The following is a 16,780-nucleotide window of genomic DNA, read 5'->3' as shown; positions in this document are numbered from 1 at the left end:
TTGCAGCAGAATGCTTGGTCAAAATGTCTGATACTCTTCTTGTCATATGTTCAAAAGACTGTTTCCTAAAAATTTACCAAGTTTGTTAAACATTTAGTTTAAGATATTTAGTGCTGCATTGACACTGGTTGTAATCAACGAATAGATGTATTGTAATGGCTGTTGAAAAGGAACGAAATCTGCTTTGTTTAGTTTTGAAAAAATAGTTTTCTGTCTAATATTAGCCACCGTGCAGTAAAATTGAACGAATCTACTAGACTTTTAACCATTTTGAATTCTAGTATTTTGTATTTCTCCATTTTCGAACAAATCATCGTAGCTTATGAATACTCGATTTACTCAATTTACAATTTAGATCATTGAACATCAATAAAACGTATTATTTTGTGGCGAAGCAGGCTCCTTAATTCGTAACACGTTTTCCCAATCGTCAATTTCCTGGAATTGCTTCGGCCTGTTAAATATGTTAAAACAACAAGATTCGTGTATAATAATGAGAATTTCAGGACACTTGATAGCCATTTTCTCTGCGAGAGGAATAATATTTATTTAACATCTGAAAAAGTGTTTATCATTACACGTTCATGAACGGTGGAATGAATTAACTTCCTGCAAACTTCGGTTCACCTCAAAGTATTATTAAAATCATGATCCACTCGGTGTCATTTTTTATTTTTTTTCTCTCAATTATGCTATATTAAGTGCACATATATAGTCATAAAAATCATGTGCCAATTAGCTTTCAAGTGTTCAGCTACACTGAAAGAAAAAACTCGCTGAATCAATTAAATGTGCGTTCACGGGCGGCAAAATGAATATTCATTTGAGTCAATCCAAGATCCATTGGTCTGACAAAATATTGAGTCGAATTAAACAATCCAATTAAACATTTTGTTAGATCAACAAATCTTGAATCGATACGATTAAATATTCATTTCGCTGCCCGTGAACGGATATTTAGTTGATTCGACGATTTTTTTCTCACCATGTACATTTTGAAATAAATTAACTATTTTAGGAATCTGAATTAATCGATGCGAAATATATTCATTATATCTGACAACATGCGGAATGCCGGATATAATTCGTTTTAAAACGTGGAATAAGAATCGAGGTTTTCACTTTAATTATACTTGTGACAAATTCCTGCCGCGTATAATGCCAGCCAGTATATGCAAGCACCGTCCACTCGGATGTCGCGGTATATTTCCTGATCGATTAATTCGTCGCATGTACAATCCGACACACAAACACACACACACACACGCACACGCGACACACATATAAATATGCCTTATACGGTGTTGGCGATTAATCTCGATCACAAAACGGTTGCGGGTAGGTACGCATGTTGAAGGGATTACGCTGGTCCAGCCCCCGATCCTCGGAATGCTGGGACAAGGGGACGCCGTCACGTCCCGGTGAATCAAATATTTCAAAAAACTGAGAAAAAAAGGTAAAAAAAAAAGCAAAAAACAAAAAAAAAAGAAACGCAACACAGGAAAAGAAAAATGGAAGAAGTAAATGTGTAACTTTAAAAAAAAAAATACAGCTTTTTGAAGAGAAAACGAAATCCTTCCCACCCACTCACGTATTAAACAGCGAGGAAAAAAATTTCAACTCCCTCGTTTGTTAGAAAAATTAATACACGTTTCGAGATTCGTGTCACACTATACGATTTTCGTTGCTTATTTCCTGATTCCTCCTGTATTCCGTTACGTTACGTTCCGTTACGTTAGGTTACGTTACGCCACACGTTTCGTTCGCTCTCTGCACATCCTGCATGACAAATTGTATAATTACGAGATTTTTTTTTTTTTTTTTTTCTTTTCCACCCCACGTCCTCGCGCTTCTGTGTATATAACGCGTGTGAGTGTGTCGATTTTTCGAGTGTCGCGTATCACGTACCTGCACGTATCTGTATGATAATGTTAAACTATGACGAGCACCTGTTACCTGTACCAGCTATATTCGCAATTTTATTACACACAACTCGGCGAGACTACATTCCAAATATAGATGGAAAAAATTGAATGATCATTCTTGACTTCGTGTTTTGTACATTGAGTTGTGAATGTTTTCTTTTTTTTTTTTCTGCACAGTATATACTCGTAGTGATTGTTATGTCAGGGAAAAATGAGATAATCTGCAATTTTCAGAGAACGTTTTTTCTCCTTATCATTCGAAAAACTGCCCGTGTCAAATTTTGATTTATTCACTTTTAATGAGTGAAACTTGTTCAATATTACGTATATTCTAGAACAATATTGAAAGTGTCATTAACCCCTACGTCGTTTACCGGGGTCAAAATGACCCCGCGATATGTTCAACGTAGTAAACTCGATATGAAAAACACCCAAAATAATATCATTTGATTCAAGATGATTAATGAAATATTGTGGAAATAGTTGATTCATTATTTTTCCGAAAATTCAACCTCACTCACTCAAATAAATTTCTCTTTTTCATCGTGCAGTATTTTCCTATTTTTTTTTCTCTAGAATCTGTGTCTTGAGAGTTACTCAATCAATTTTCAACTCAAAACATTGAAAATTCAGTGAATTATGATCGTTTGAGTAGAAGGATCCATTTTCTGGTGTTTTGTTGTTTTATGATTTTTATGATAACTTCATTTCGCTAAGAATAACTAATTTATCTCGAAACATCATAGTTAAAGATTATCTCAGAATTTTTTCAAGTCATTTGAATCGGTATCCCCGTTTCTACGCAATGATTTTGGATGTGGGGTCCCCAGTGACCCCAGTGTCACAACGAATGTGTGCAACTTACGGACTAATGTCTACAAATTTTGAATCAATCCTGACCGAAGTAATTAGAAAAAATTCATGATCACATAGATGATATCGATTCGATGTAATAAGAGTGTAAGAGTGAGGAAAAAGGAACATCGCAAGTTCTGCTAATGATTAGAAAAATAAGGAGTATTAAAAAGAAGCCAAAATCAGATGGCCAAAAATCAAAGAAACGCAAAACACTCGTTGATATTCCGGTGATTCGAATAATTTTCTGTAAGATAGTGTAAAAGCATACGAAAAATGATTGATTATACGAATGATTAATAATAACAAATACAGATAAACCCGGAATAAAAGTTGCTTAAAACATGTTACAAAAATGAAATTGCAAAGGACGAATCGATGCCGGGTTTTGTGTCGTCTGTGTTTTAGTAGTCGAAGGGAAAAACTCTAGTGTCTATGCATCATAAATGTATGTAGGTATATCTGGCAGCGGCCGGCGGCATTTCCTTTCATCGTATGAAAACTTCGGTGTGGCTGCAATTAATTTATAACGTTGAAGGCAAATTTAAACCCTTTCTCGATCTCTCGCTCCATGCGCTTTGGGTTATTCAACCGTTCGTTTAATTGGAATTAATAAATAACATTCGGCAAATATTCAGGCTGATCTTCAACTCACAAGCGTAGTATATTCACCCTCCTCATTTCGCGTCTGCAGTTTTTTTTTTTTTATCTTCTTTCTTTCATATTTTTCTCTCTCGTACAGGCATGCATTCAAATTCGCTTTGCGATGATACTTTTACACCATTATCTAACAATTATGAGTTTCTCATTCGTACTGTAAATTTGTCGAGAATCTGGCAGTTTTAACCTTCGCATCTCCAATATTTTTCAAATCTTAGACACACATTATTTGTCAATTTAAAAATGAAACACCAATTTTTATACCAATAAAAACGTTTAATTGAATAAGCACGATTCGTGTATGTATTTAGTTGGGATTATTTAACGCAGAAAATTTAATCACGTTTGAGTATTTTGATCGAGGTGAAAGAAAAGAAATGTAAATTAGTTTCGATAGCAATATGTACGTAACGTGTTTTTTTTTTTAATTTTCTAGCGATTCAATTTTCTGTTTCGAACATCTTGAAATAATAATCATAGAGTCGTACAATAAACTCGAATTCAATTTCAAATGCAATACCACCCGTACGAATTGGCAAAAAACCAATCTTCGTATCAAAATACCAAAAAAAAACAATAATCAAAATCGAACAATATTAATCGCGACATCGACATAAATTTTACACCCCTGGCACAGCGTGTGACTATAAATCCTTGGGGCAGAAGCGAAGCACAGAGAGTAAAATAACCAAAAAAAAAATAAAAAAATGGGGGGGAAATCGTCATGCCGGAGGGAAAAGTTCGAGCTCGTTAATCGACGATTGATCGGAAATCGGGGGTTCGGGGAAGGCGAGGTTTAATCGTTAAATGACTACGTAATTGAAGTTGCAGAATGGACGGGGCAGCAGCGAGAGCAGCGAAGACGGAGCCGGAAGTAGCGCCAGCACGTCCCGCGGTGCCGGAAGTGGATTCGGTCTTGGTCTGCCGGGCGGATGCAGCGGAGGATGGCGCAGCGTTTTCGGAGCCGTATCTGGCCGTGAACTAAGACTCTACGAGTGCGCACCCTGGAGTCCGGAGGCGTGGGCGTCCCCCAGCATAACCTGCCCCCTCATCGCAACGAGGTGAGAGAATATTCCAAGTAAAGGGTGGCCGCAAATTTTAGGGGAAAAAATTCTATGACATTTCCAGGTTTAAGGTTTGGGTCCGGGACCTGAAATATAGTTTTCCCTGACATCTTCCCACTTCTGGCAAGTTACTAAAAACTAAATCGTTCAGGTTGTTGATTCTATATTCGGTTGAAATTCAGTTCGGATCGAAGGAAAATACAATGTACAATAATATCAGTTTTAGCCAATTTTCTTTTCTCGACGAAAAAAGGTGAACTTGGTATCTCAAAATATCATTTCTAATTCCGATTGTAGAAAAGTGATATTTTCAGTTTTTTCCATGGCCAATTTAAAAATCCCTCGACATTTCTAGGTTTTTGAGGTTTTCCAGGTGTGCGACCACCTTGAAATTATGTACATTTGAGGATCTCGGTTGGCGGGAAATGGATGCTTTTTCAAAATTTTATCACCAGATAGTTCCACGCATTGATTATTTATGATGATTGTTATACTCGTTAAGCTACGGAGATTTCCTTCAAAATGTGAAAATAGAAGATAATGAAATTGTATAATTTCTTTCACTTGGTGTCAAGAATCGAACGATTTACACCGATGGTGGCCAATTTTACGCTAATCGGTGTGGACGTTTATCGACACTGTGAATTTACTGACAGTGTGACCTTTTGATCGCAATGTGGCATGGTCGAGTGAAATAAAACGAATCTGGCGATGAGCTACTTTTCTAGCCATTTTGAAGCAATTTGTAGTTAACCAACGATACCCAAGTTCTTCACGATTTTAGTGTCTTCAGAAAATATTGAATTGGTAAATACTCGAGGTGCGATTATTCGGTAATAAACTACTAAGAAAATTATTTATTTGTGCCTTACCAATATATTCAACGACTCGAAAACGGTACAATAAAAATTTGGAAAGCCGAAGAAATGGGACGTGTACGAATGATGGCCAATAGCGTAAATCGTGAGAAGTCCGGCTTTATGCACCACATTTGTATATGCAATGTGTGCGGATGTGTGTAACGTATAAATTAATGGTTAAGTAATTAGAAATGATTAATTGTTGAAGCCGTGCAACCCTCGTCAAACAAATCTTGCCGGGCAGGGATTGTTGGCTGGAGGTATAACCCGTAGAGCTGCGAGCTTCTCGTCATCGCATATATTAGAATTTTCCTCAAGTGAGAAAGAGAGATAGAGCGAGAGAGAGTCCCGATGTATAAGGATGTATGTGCATGCCTATGTAGGTACCCATGTATAGTTTCCGGAAGGTATGTAGGTCAGCTCTCGACGCTTAAAGCGGTGCACCAGTTGAAAGTTAATAATTTTTGATAATTGTATTACGAGATACGCGCACGATGATTAGTTTTCTGATAAATATATTCGTAAGCCACGATGATTTTTTATACGAAAATGCTTAAAATTATAAACAAGAGCCTCGATACAGATTACAGGTATTATTATACTACATCTTCTTAAATCGTGGAAAACCTAATAGAAATTATTTTAATTTTACTCTGTCATTACTTATTTTTATTCAGTAAACTATTATATATACAATTTCAATAATACACTTTTTTTGCGCAACAACGGTTATCGTTGAATACTGATTATAAAAAACAAAACAAAGATTGCACTTTTATCTTTTATTTTTTAATCAACATACAGTGATATTTAATCATTTATTAAAAAGAAAATATAGCTATTTCAGTAAATTTGTAAGGAATAATTTATTGAACATAATAAAACACCGTGAAACAAATATAGGAACGAAACTTCTGGAATATTTTACTATTTAGTGGTAATTTGAATTTAAAGAATAAATCGATGTATAAGCGCATCTTCACAATAGTTGGTATCTTTTTCTAATTATTTTTGCAGAAACTCATCTATCTGGATCTAGTAAAATCCATAGTGAAATCCTGTACAAAGTTTTTTGAAATATTACAAAGCCTCAAAAGAATTTTATAAAATTCGTTCAGATCCATTAAATCCGAAATAGTATCACTGAAATTTTGTACGTCCATGATATTCTATGAAACATTATGAAATTTTGTTTCGATTCTCGGGCTCGCTATTTACCTGACCCGATAACAGATTGCAAGAACTTTTTAAAAATATCCACTTTGGTGATAAATCGAAAATAATTATTCTATACTGAATGAAAAAGGCAAAATACAATGCGTGTCAGTTAAAACTGTACGTGAAACTCTGAATAACGTTTATAATATATATAGTTGCTTCTCCTTCCAACCGATTTGGTAAAATAACAATTAGTAGATAATAGGGGTGACAAAATTTGACAAATTAAGGAGATTCTTTTTTTTTTCCTTCCTCTTTGCGATGAACAAGCTTTTCAATAGAAATTAATTACGATCCGACCAAAATTCCAAGTATCTCCCTTTTTACTGTTGAAAATTCACTCGTATTTTACCGATTTCTTAATTCATTGTTCTCTCTCAAGTTTGTGAACTCAACTGTGAAATAAAACTTCAATATTCTGGCAAATTATTTAGGTATACAGGCTGCCGGCATGTAAAAAATCCTGCAATTCATGCGTTCGATTTTGTCGTCTTTTTGTGCACTCAATGATTCATCCTTCAGATGGTGATACGTGCTTGCCTGGTACATCGATTCGCCCAGAAGTCAAGTCTGAAAGGGTATAATAAGTGACGAACGCCTCGCTTTTAACGAAACATAATTAATTAATTTTATTGTAAAGTAAAGGTCGAAGTAGGTCAAGATTATATGCAAGTTAAGGCTCGTTATTTGCCGAGGATTGAAAGAGACAATTTCTTTTTGCACGTTCTTCAACTTTTTCGGACGTTGGAGAAACTTGTATAACCTTGCAATTAATCGATTCATCATAGATTTCGATTAATTGTTTTGTCAATCAATCGAACGATCGAAAAATGAGTAATTAAAGGAGCCGATTGATTGATTCGTCGAAATAAAACGGTAAGTTGAAAGAGCCGATTGATTGATTAATTGGAAAAACGAGTAATCGATTGATTAAAAACACAATTAATCAAAGTCTATGGTGAATCGATCAACTGTACAATTCTAGTTTCTTGGCTGTTTTATTCATTTTATTTCACTTGCTGCAGATGGTTTTTTTTTCGCATTTCGTTTACTTCTCATCTCCTCCGGATATTTTTTGGTAATTTTTAATCTAATTTTCTAAACCGCTCATCATTTTTGGAATCAATGAAACACATTGATATATTAGAATATCCTTCAACCTTTTCTCATAATTTTTTTTTTTTTTTATTTTTTCACCGTTTTTTTGTATTATGCATGACATTTTTTTACTGCCCCTCGGTCAATTTCTGATTATTCAATCTAATTTTCGCCAGGTTTTAACCATTTATAGTCATGTTGAAAAACATCGATAATTCTTCAACCGCATTTTACAGGCTCGGCTGATTTTACCGAACCTTCTCTCTTGACTGTATTTTGGAGATATCTGGTGTAGTTTAATGATTTGGTAATAACTTTTGGTAATTTTAACTTGTCCCGCCTAACTGCGACTCTTTTCAGCATTTCCTTTCTTTTCTCATTCTATTATTTTTTAACTCCGTAACAATCATTTCTCGATTATTTGCGATCTCTCAAAGTTGATCACCTACAAAAATTAATAAGCAGAGTTTTTCCCAACAATCACTTTCCACACTTTTTCACCCAGACAAACGCTTCGTTGTAGAAAAAAAAAAAAATAACCGTCTCCCTTCATCGAAACTGAGTATCGCTCTTGAAAAGTTGGATACGTAACGATTTTCCCGACGATTCGATCTCTCTCTCTCACTTATTATAAATTCTTCGCCACCGTCCTTTTTTCCTGTCTCTTTTCTATGCTCCCCCATCATTAGAAAAATCAATTTCTGTCCGTGTATAGAGAATTCGGTTCTGAAAAGGGAACGACAATTGATTCCCGTGGCGTCGGTCCGTGAGTGTTGAACGATAATTAATTAATTTCTTACAGTCATGGTCTGGATGGTTATATATAGTGCGTTCCATACCACTTCAACCGGGATCTGACCCTCGACGTGTTTAATCTGCCCCGCAATTTCTTGTACGATTGTTCTTACTTTTGAAGACATTCAGGTCTTTTCGGTATTTCTTTGGATCGATTAGAACTAACTTCAATTTTTGTAATCGAACATACCGATCGACGCAATTCCAAAATCTGAGATAATTCTGAGAATTCCAGTGTCACGTATCCAATTTTTCAAGCCTTACAATTAGAGTCGAAGTAGGCCAGCGTTTCCTTCTTGTTTTTTTTTATTTTTTCGTACCTCAGATAAGAAGAAACTTTCGAAAAAATCGGAAGGAAGAGTCCGACCACTCTTGGACAGTCGCTTGAATAAAATATTCTTCATCTCAGATAGGGCCAGTTAAAAACTATAAAAAAAAAACCAATTCTATTTTTAACCATTAATATACGTATAAAAATTTCCTAATCAAATCAAATATCTCAACTTCCGATCTCAATCAATACCTCACGGAATGCCCCATACATATGCGTTTACACAGGGCATAACCTGCGCGTGCCAGTGTGTATTTACCGATTAATGAACACGGGGGATGCGGAGAGTCTTTTCCTCGGTTAAACGGGGACCGGTTCACCCCCCCCCCCCATAGGGGGGGTGGGCGAGTACGGAGCGGAAGAGCTGATCTAGTTAACGACCCCGGCTTAAGAGTCACGCTTCGTTTTACTATCCACGTTTAATTAGTTGACTGGGCGCACACTACCGGGAATATTCACTCTTCGCTCTTCGCCAGGAAGCGAAAGGGGTGTAAACAGCTCAGGTAAACACCACGCGGTAAGTCGAGTTCTCCGAGGGAGGCTGCTCGGGTGACTTCTTAAGTCGACCTAGCGCGCTCAGGGAAACGTTAATACAGGAAGCCCGATAATAAAGAACGGTCCAAGATACCGTGTCGGAGGTCGCCCATTCGTCTCCGTCATCTTTGACGCAGGAGATAAAACTTTTCCACCTCCCTCCCTTTCACCTTGCCGCCGCCGCATTCCTTCCCTTCTTCTTGCAGCAGTCTGACCCCTTTCTTCAACCCCTGCATCGTCCCGCTGTGACGAGAGACGAAACGGGGCCGCAACTCACCCTCGAGGAGTTTCGCGCTGCTGCTTCTTTCTTCCCCCGCGTGCAACGCTTATTTCACTCGGTTTGATCTCGCCGCACTCGAGCATTTATAACCCTGCCTGTAATGGCGGTTTTTTTTTTTTTTTTATTATTTTTTATTTATTATTTTTTATTTTTATTCTTTTGACACGGGGTGATAAGGAGGAGGGAGGGAGGTGTTTCGGTTTCAAGTTTTTTCTTCGTTGCGCGAAATGAAATGGAGCGGCTGTGAGGGATGATGTAATGCGGAATTGGTATAAACTATATGTTATTTAGTAAGGAAATTGGCTGCAGGCCAGATATCGATACTTCTCATTGATTTTATTACGAGATAGTCTGTAGTTGAGTATTGAATTATTATGTTTGTAAACTACGTATGTATGTTTAAAAATGCAGAAATCGAAAATACAGGAGTTATAAACAAGAGCTTGGGCATTGATGCTCCGATTTTACTCCACGGTGGCTCATCTTAATCAGGAGACTATTACCTGCAAAGTTACTAAGAGGGATTGTATTTTTGACTCTATCAGTCGGCATTTTGATATACTGACATTTCTTGTTCATAATCGACTTAATTCATGGAAATTAGTCTCTTGAATAAGATGAGCCATCGTAGAGTGATATCGAACTGATGGACGAGATTTTGAACGATTGTGAAGCGATCAAGAAAATATAGTAAGAAAGTATAGTACGTCCGATCGTAATGAGAAAGAATAGTAACGGATACTTGACTTTCCGGTAACAGAAACTGCAAACCAATTTTCATTTTGTACCTAGAACTATAATTTTTCGATTGTGGTAAACAATGAAAATAGTCAAGGACTGAGCGATAACCGGAACGAAAAATTTCTCTCAGTGCAGTATCGATATTCAAGCTTTTCTTCACACGAATCCAGTATTTTGTACTTATGTATTTTCACAGAGATCTTTGTAATTTAATGAAAATACAAAAGTATAACACTCTTATCGCGAGGCCCGTGCGCATCACCGCAACGTCATCATCTTGAATATCGTCTTATAAAAACATTTTGTGGTAGTTCCGCTCTTCGAGAAATAAAAAAATAAGTCTAATCCACGCATAAGTGATATTTCGTAAACTGAAATCAACATATAATATCACTCTGCACTCTTAATTATAGTATAAAAACAATAATAATGATAATACGCGTCATACGTAGAAGCGAGTTTATGGCTGACTAAATTCGATAATTAAGCCCGAGCCGCCCGTCAATGTGTCACGGTCTATTTTACGAGCTCACTATATTTATTCACCACCCCTTATAGCCTGCGGGAGGTTCGCTGACCAGTGATTCGGATTAATGGATGAAGGGTAGGCGCGATCCGATATACCTACGTATAACATGTAGGTATGCAGGTACGCGGTGCTCGGTGATCGTCTATAAACTTATCGCAGAATACAGGGTGTCGAATTCACAATCATACGTAGCGTTAAAGTTCGAAACCAAATTTTGGATGTTCAGAAAGTGACGTCACCGATATTTTTTTTTCTCTCGACGTAATCGATCTATGTAGACGAAAAGCACCTAGCCGAATTCGTCAGTCCGGAAACAACCGCGCAGTGGAGCGGACGGATGAGAATCGCGCTCCGCAAATTTCGAGTACCGGGTTCGCTTCCTGGTGCAACTCGACTTCCAGGACAATCACTCCGTATTTTCTGCGCTCCGGGTCCGCTACCTGGTGACTTTTGACCTTCAGGACTAATTTTCCAGAGTTCTGACTGTCCAGGTCCTCCACCTGGTCGATCTCGACCTTCGGGACTCGCGCTCCCAAGTTTTGGCTGTCCAGATTCACGATCTAATGACTTTTGACCTTTACGAGTAATTTTCTGTGGTTCGTGCGCTCCAGCTCCTTCACGTGCTAAATTTCAACCTCCGGGACCAGCGCTCGGTAGTTCCTCGTAGTTCCTGCGCTCCAGGTAACTTACCTGGTAAAATACGACTTCCAAGTCCGCGACTTGGTGAATTTCGACCTTCAGGAAAAGCGCAAAGTAGTTCCTGCGCTCCAGGTTTTTTACCTGAAGAATTTCAATCTCCGGAAACAGCGCACCGCAGTTTCTGCTCACCAGGTCCTTTACCTGATGAATTTCGACTTCCATGAGAAGCACACCGTAGTTTCTGCATCCTAGGTCCCTTACCTGGTGAATCTCGCCCTCCAGTATCTCATTAATCTCATATCATCTGGTAAAACACTGACATCGCGTAAGCGAGCGCAGGAGCACAAAAATTAGCTACACTAGGCATCCGACTCGGAGCGAGGGTTTTACAGCTAGTTTATACTAATTCTCCACCCAGAAATTTTTCAACCCTCGTACCACGTGTATTGAATTATAACCTTTATATTCAAACGTGAAGATAGATTGAGAGATTTGAATTTCAAAGAAAAACGAATTAGCGGTTTAAGCGACAGCAAGGATTTTGAAATTCGTATAACAGTGTTGAGACTTTGATTATAATATCTTTATTTGTTTCACTATTTGCATACGCATTTTCTTTTTGCTTTTCGTTTTTCTTTTTTTTTTTTTTTCTTCGAAAAATGGCACTTACAGCCGTTCTTAATTCTCCTCTTCATTCTTGCTAAAAATTTCAATTTTTCGGTCAACTTTGCAGGCTCGTGTCGTCTTCGACTCCTCGCCAAGGCGAGGCGGCCGCAAGCAGCAGCAGCAGCAGTGGCACTTCCGGTACTCAGCACGGAGGTACCTTCGCAGTACGCGTCGGTACGATCGATGGCGTTGTTACCCACCATTTGCGGGCAGAGACAAGAAGGGATCTTGCCACCTGGGCGAGAGCCATCGTCCAGGGCTGTCACACCGCCGCACATTCTCTACGCGAATACGCCGTCCGTGAGTAAAAAACCCGTATTTCGTTCTCGTTTTCTTTTTTTCTCTCTCTCTCTCTCTCTCTCTCTCTCTCTCTCTATTTCGCATTACGTATACTATTTGTCATTTGTTTATTCTATTTATTCCTATTTTTGTGATGTCATTTTTCTACCCTCTCTTGATCAGTTTTTGGTGTTGTTTTTCTTTATGTTTCTGCTGTCTTCTCAGGGATTTTTGAATATTTTTCAAATTTGCATACTTCGTTCAGCAAGGTAGGTTGTTTATTGTCACGAAATATTTATTCATAAAATACCTACCTGCTCTCAATCGGAAGAGTAAGTGTGTTCGAAATAATTGAAGTCTTTCGTCTCGACTCCCAGAAAGCAAAAAAAAAATTCGCACTTTTTGGTATAATGAAATTACCGTTATTATTTATTTCTTTTTATGAACGCTGTTGGTTTTTATCAATATATTTTATACTACGCTGTAACCGGATTCATTCTCCAAAACAAGTACTTTGTTGGGATGCATGTATTATTGTGTAAAATGTATAATTCATGAATTGTACTACTGGAAAAAAGACAAATTTATCAGTCTTGAAGAAAGGTAAACAATGTGAAATTATATATATATTTAGAGTGTCCCAAAAAAACCGACTTTTTTTTTTTCAAAGAACATTGAAAAATCGTCAGAGTATCTCTAGAAAATGACCCTGTGAAAATATAAGCTCTTAATATTAATATTTAGAGGTGGCGATTTGTAATTTTCTATTTTCCATTTAAATAACATGGGAAAATTTTTTTTTGAACTTTGGAATTTTGTGATGGGATAACGAGCTACTTCATAAGTATGACAAAATCAGGTCTTATAGGAAATTTGATGCTCTACAAAAAAGATCTGATTGACATTTTGCATATATGCATATATTTATTCTTCAGTTGATAATTCTGGGTTTATAATACATATAAATTAATTTTTGTTGTATTTACGAAAAAAAAAGCATAATTTTAAACAGTCCGAAGTTTGAGGCTCGATATTTTTGAAACGGCTGGATTTACGCAAAATGTCAATCAGACCTTTTTTGTAGAGCATCAAATTTCCTATAAGACCTGATTTTGTCATACTTATGAAGTAGCTCGTTATCCCATCCCAAGATTCCAAAGTTCAAAAAAAAAATTTCCCATGTTATTTAAATGGGAAATAGAAAATTACAAATCGCCACCTCTAAATATTAATATTAAGAGCTTATATTTTCACAGGGTCATTTTCTAGAGATACTCTGACGATTTTTCAATGTTCTTTGAAAAAAAAAAAATAGTCGGTTTTTTTGGGACACTCTAATATATATATATATATATATATATATGTATATGTTGTTTATGATTTTATAAAATTTTGTAGAATCTGAATGAACTTTTTTTTGAAGTTTTTGGTCACTGTTGATCAAGTTTCGTCCTATTCTCTTGCTATTTTTCTATGTCTGATTGGTTTTCACGGTTTTTCCAATCGATTTGTCACCGCATCAACTTTCTCTGAATTTTTTCTTAAATTTTGTTCTTCCCTCCCCCTCCATTGTTTATCATTTTCTTGTTTTTAATGGATTTTTCAATCACATTTGGCCATTCGAACATCGTTCAGGTTTATTTCAGGTTTTCTTTTTTGCCATGATATTTTTCCTTTTCAGCAATCTTAAACCTGTTTCGATCACTTTCGATTATCCTCTAATCGTCTTCTATGCATACTCTGTTGACAATTGTTTGAGCTTGTTGTTTTTTGCCTTCTTGGCCATTTTCCGTTCTTAACCATTACTCATGACTTGTAGTCATTATCTCTCATCTCTTATACGGTAATGTTCATTAATCGGTTACCAGTGACTCGCCATGTTCTTAGCATAAAAACTGGATCGAGTTTCCTCTCCAATTGTAAGTCAATTTTATCCGCCGATGAATAGCGCCGTAAGTGACGGTAGAAACAATCGTTACATTGATCATAAACGCATAAAATTTCTATACATAGAAAGATAACTCGGTTCAGCTTTGATTCGAAACAAAATAAAATGGAGCGATTGGCAACCCATCAATGAACATTGCTGTAGCTAACAGTCTTCGATTGATTATTCGATTTTCGATTCCGTTATCTCTGCGATCTTGCGATCCGCAATATTTTCCGTAAGAAACGCCTTCTCACCGATTCCCTGCGGCAAGCTAGCAAGCTGGCAAGCAATCGGTAAGGCAAGAACCGTTATGAATTTCAGGCTGCGTTTGGCAGGGCAGATCTTGCCAATTGGTCGTCAATCACGAAGAAGGCTTTGCCTTGTATGCCGCGGGTTCCAGGTCCCTAGGAAACGGAGTTAGCCCCGGATCAGCGCCTGCTCCTTTGTGGCGACGCTCTTTCGACAAGCTAAGACTTTCCGCGGACGATGGAAACCGGCTTTTGTGGCTCGACTTCGAGGGCGAAGACGGGGAAATCGTGAGTTTACTGAATTTTTTCCGAATCGTCCGGTTCCTCTCTCCCCGAATTGCTTGTTTAGATTAGGAAAGAATGTCGTTGCTAGAAAATTAACCAAAGAATCGATCTGTGTGACGTTACGTTTTTATGAAATATGAAAACTTTCATCGAAGAAAGGCTAAAAGTTTTTGAATCGTGTTCATTTTAGCTCTGATTTGATAAACAAAACAATAATAATTCGCAGAGTAGACAAAGGTGTATGGACAATTAATCTGTATTAAAGTGTAAAGAAAGTATTCTGATTGCATTCTATAAAAAATTAAATTTATGTTTTTTCGCTCAATTAGGATTTGAATTAAACGTTTTACAAGTGTTTTTGTACAAGTTTGTCTACTTCGGATTTGATATCAGATATTTCAATGGTCACATTTTATACGAGATGAACGATATAGCTTCTGAAATATTTTTTAAAAAATCGACACTTTTCGCCCGATGAAGATAAACGTTTCGAAAGTTTACGAAATACTCGTTTTTATGACGAATAGATTGGTCCGTTCCTTTAAGGGGATGCTCCGGACGATTTCGACGTCGATGTACGTTATGTATCTCCAAATATCGACGTTCACGTATTTCAAACGCAAAAAAGGCCTCAGAAATCAAATTCTATATACAATTCTGAAAAAAAAGCACTGAAACACATTTTCATTTGACGCAGAAACAAAGTAATGGCATGAATACTAAAAATTTATTATTGCGATTTTGTAGAATCCGTGCAATTTCTTTATATTATACGAAAAATAAAATACCAAACAAACATAACAATAAAAGAAAATAATAATAATAATAATAATAACAACAATTCGTGGTTATTACGAAATTTTTCATTATTTGGTTCGACGTTGTATTAAATTTGTTGTTTTTCGGCTATTCGTTCAGTAACTTTGAGTCGTATGCATTTATTTGATCAAAGTTACGTTATATCGATTCAACCGTGACCTGGACTAGAAGCAAAATCATTTTTCTCTTCGATTTTCACGAAATCAATTGTTACGGGATACGTCCTTTACGCATGCGAATATCGTCGACGATGACAGGATGATAACGATAGATTATAAATACTCAAGATGTCGGGGGGTGCACAGGAAAAACGGATTTTGTTACAGGAACTCGACCTGGAGAGTTGTCCGAAGCCGATAGTCTTCGTCCTCCACAATTTCCTATCGGCGAAAATACATCGGCTCGGTTTAACGGCATAGGGGTACGCGGGGGCCTCAACCGAGCCCCCGGATCTTCCGCCCCATACGACTCGGTCGGTAACGAGCGCCCTTTTGCATTGAATATCTCTAAGCAGGTGTAAAAAAGCAAAGGAAACGCGCCAGGAAGAAGGATGAAAAATTAAACGGAACAACAATTTGGAAAAAAAGTAACAGTTATTCACACAACGTATACACAATTGACATTAACAATTAATTACAATATATATATATATATATATATATATATTGTATCGTTAGCCCCCATATTGCATAAATTCCTGCATGTATTTACAACTATCGCAGAGAAATGAATTATACTCTTATGTACTTGATGCATCGATTTTTATATATACATAGGTATATTTATAATATTCTAATATACGATGAATCAAAATTTTGATTATTATCTCACACGACGGACGGAGATTCGAAGAAAAATGAGCAAACTAGACATATTTCAAAACTATTAAAATCGATAGAATTTCGACTAAAAATAAGAAATAAAACAATAAATCGGTGCCGACCTCTTATCGCATTTCCCTCTGAATCCTTCGTTTTTATCATGCTCTTTTCTTCGACTTATGCGGAAGTGAGGTTTTTTTTTT

The 16,780-nt window shown here is 36.8% G+C and overlaps 1 protein-coding gene across 3 annotated transcripts in view; it reads left to right on the top strand.

Moving 5' to 3' along the window:
* Window positions 1-16,320, top strand: part of LOC124180521 (beta-1-syntrophin) — a 232,998-nt gene extending 216,678 nt beyond the window's left edge. Inside the window, exons 5-8 of one of the 3 annotated variants that reach the window (XM_046566154.1) lie at window positions 4,272-4,501; window positions 12,263-12,495; window positions 14,726-14,940; window positions 16,083-16,320. In XM_046566154.1, coding sequence (XP_046422110.1) covers window positions 4,272-4,501; window positions 12,263-12,495; window positions 14,726-14,940; window positions 16,083-16,175 — 771 coding nt within the window. In that variant the 3' untranslated portion in view covers window positions 16,176-16,320. Of the gene's footprint in view, window positions 1-4,265; window positions 4,502-12,262; window positions 12,496-14,725; window positions 14,941-16,061 lie in introns of all 3 variants that reach the window. The other 2 variants (XM_046566153.1, XM_046566152.1) reach the window with 2 other exon arrangements.
* The last annotated feature ends 460 nt before the right edge of the window (window positions 16,321-16,780 follow it).

The sequence above is a fragment of the Neodiprion fabricii genome, chromosome 4 (assembly GCF_021155785.1).
Source record: "Neodiprion fabricii isolate iyNeoFabr1 chromosome 4, iyNeoFabr1.1, whole genome shotgun sequence".
NCBI classification, from domain to species: Eukaryota; Metazoa; Arthropoda; class Insecta; order Hymenoptera; family Diprionidae; genus Neodiprion; species Neodiprion fabricii.
Note: the sequence above shows the minus strand (reverse complement) of the source record. Positions and strands in the feature narration are given on the sequence as shown.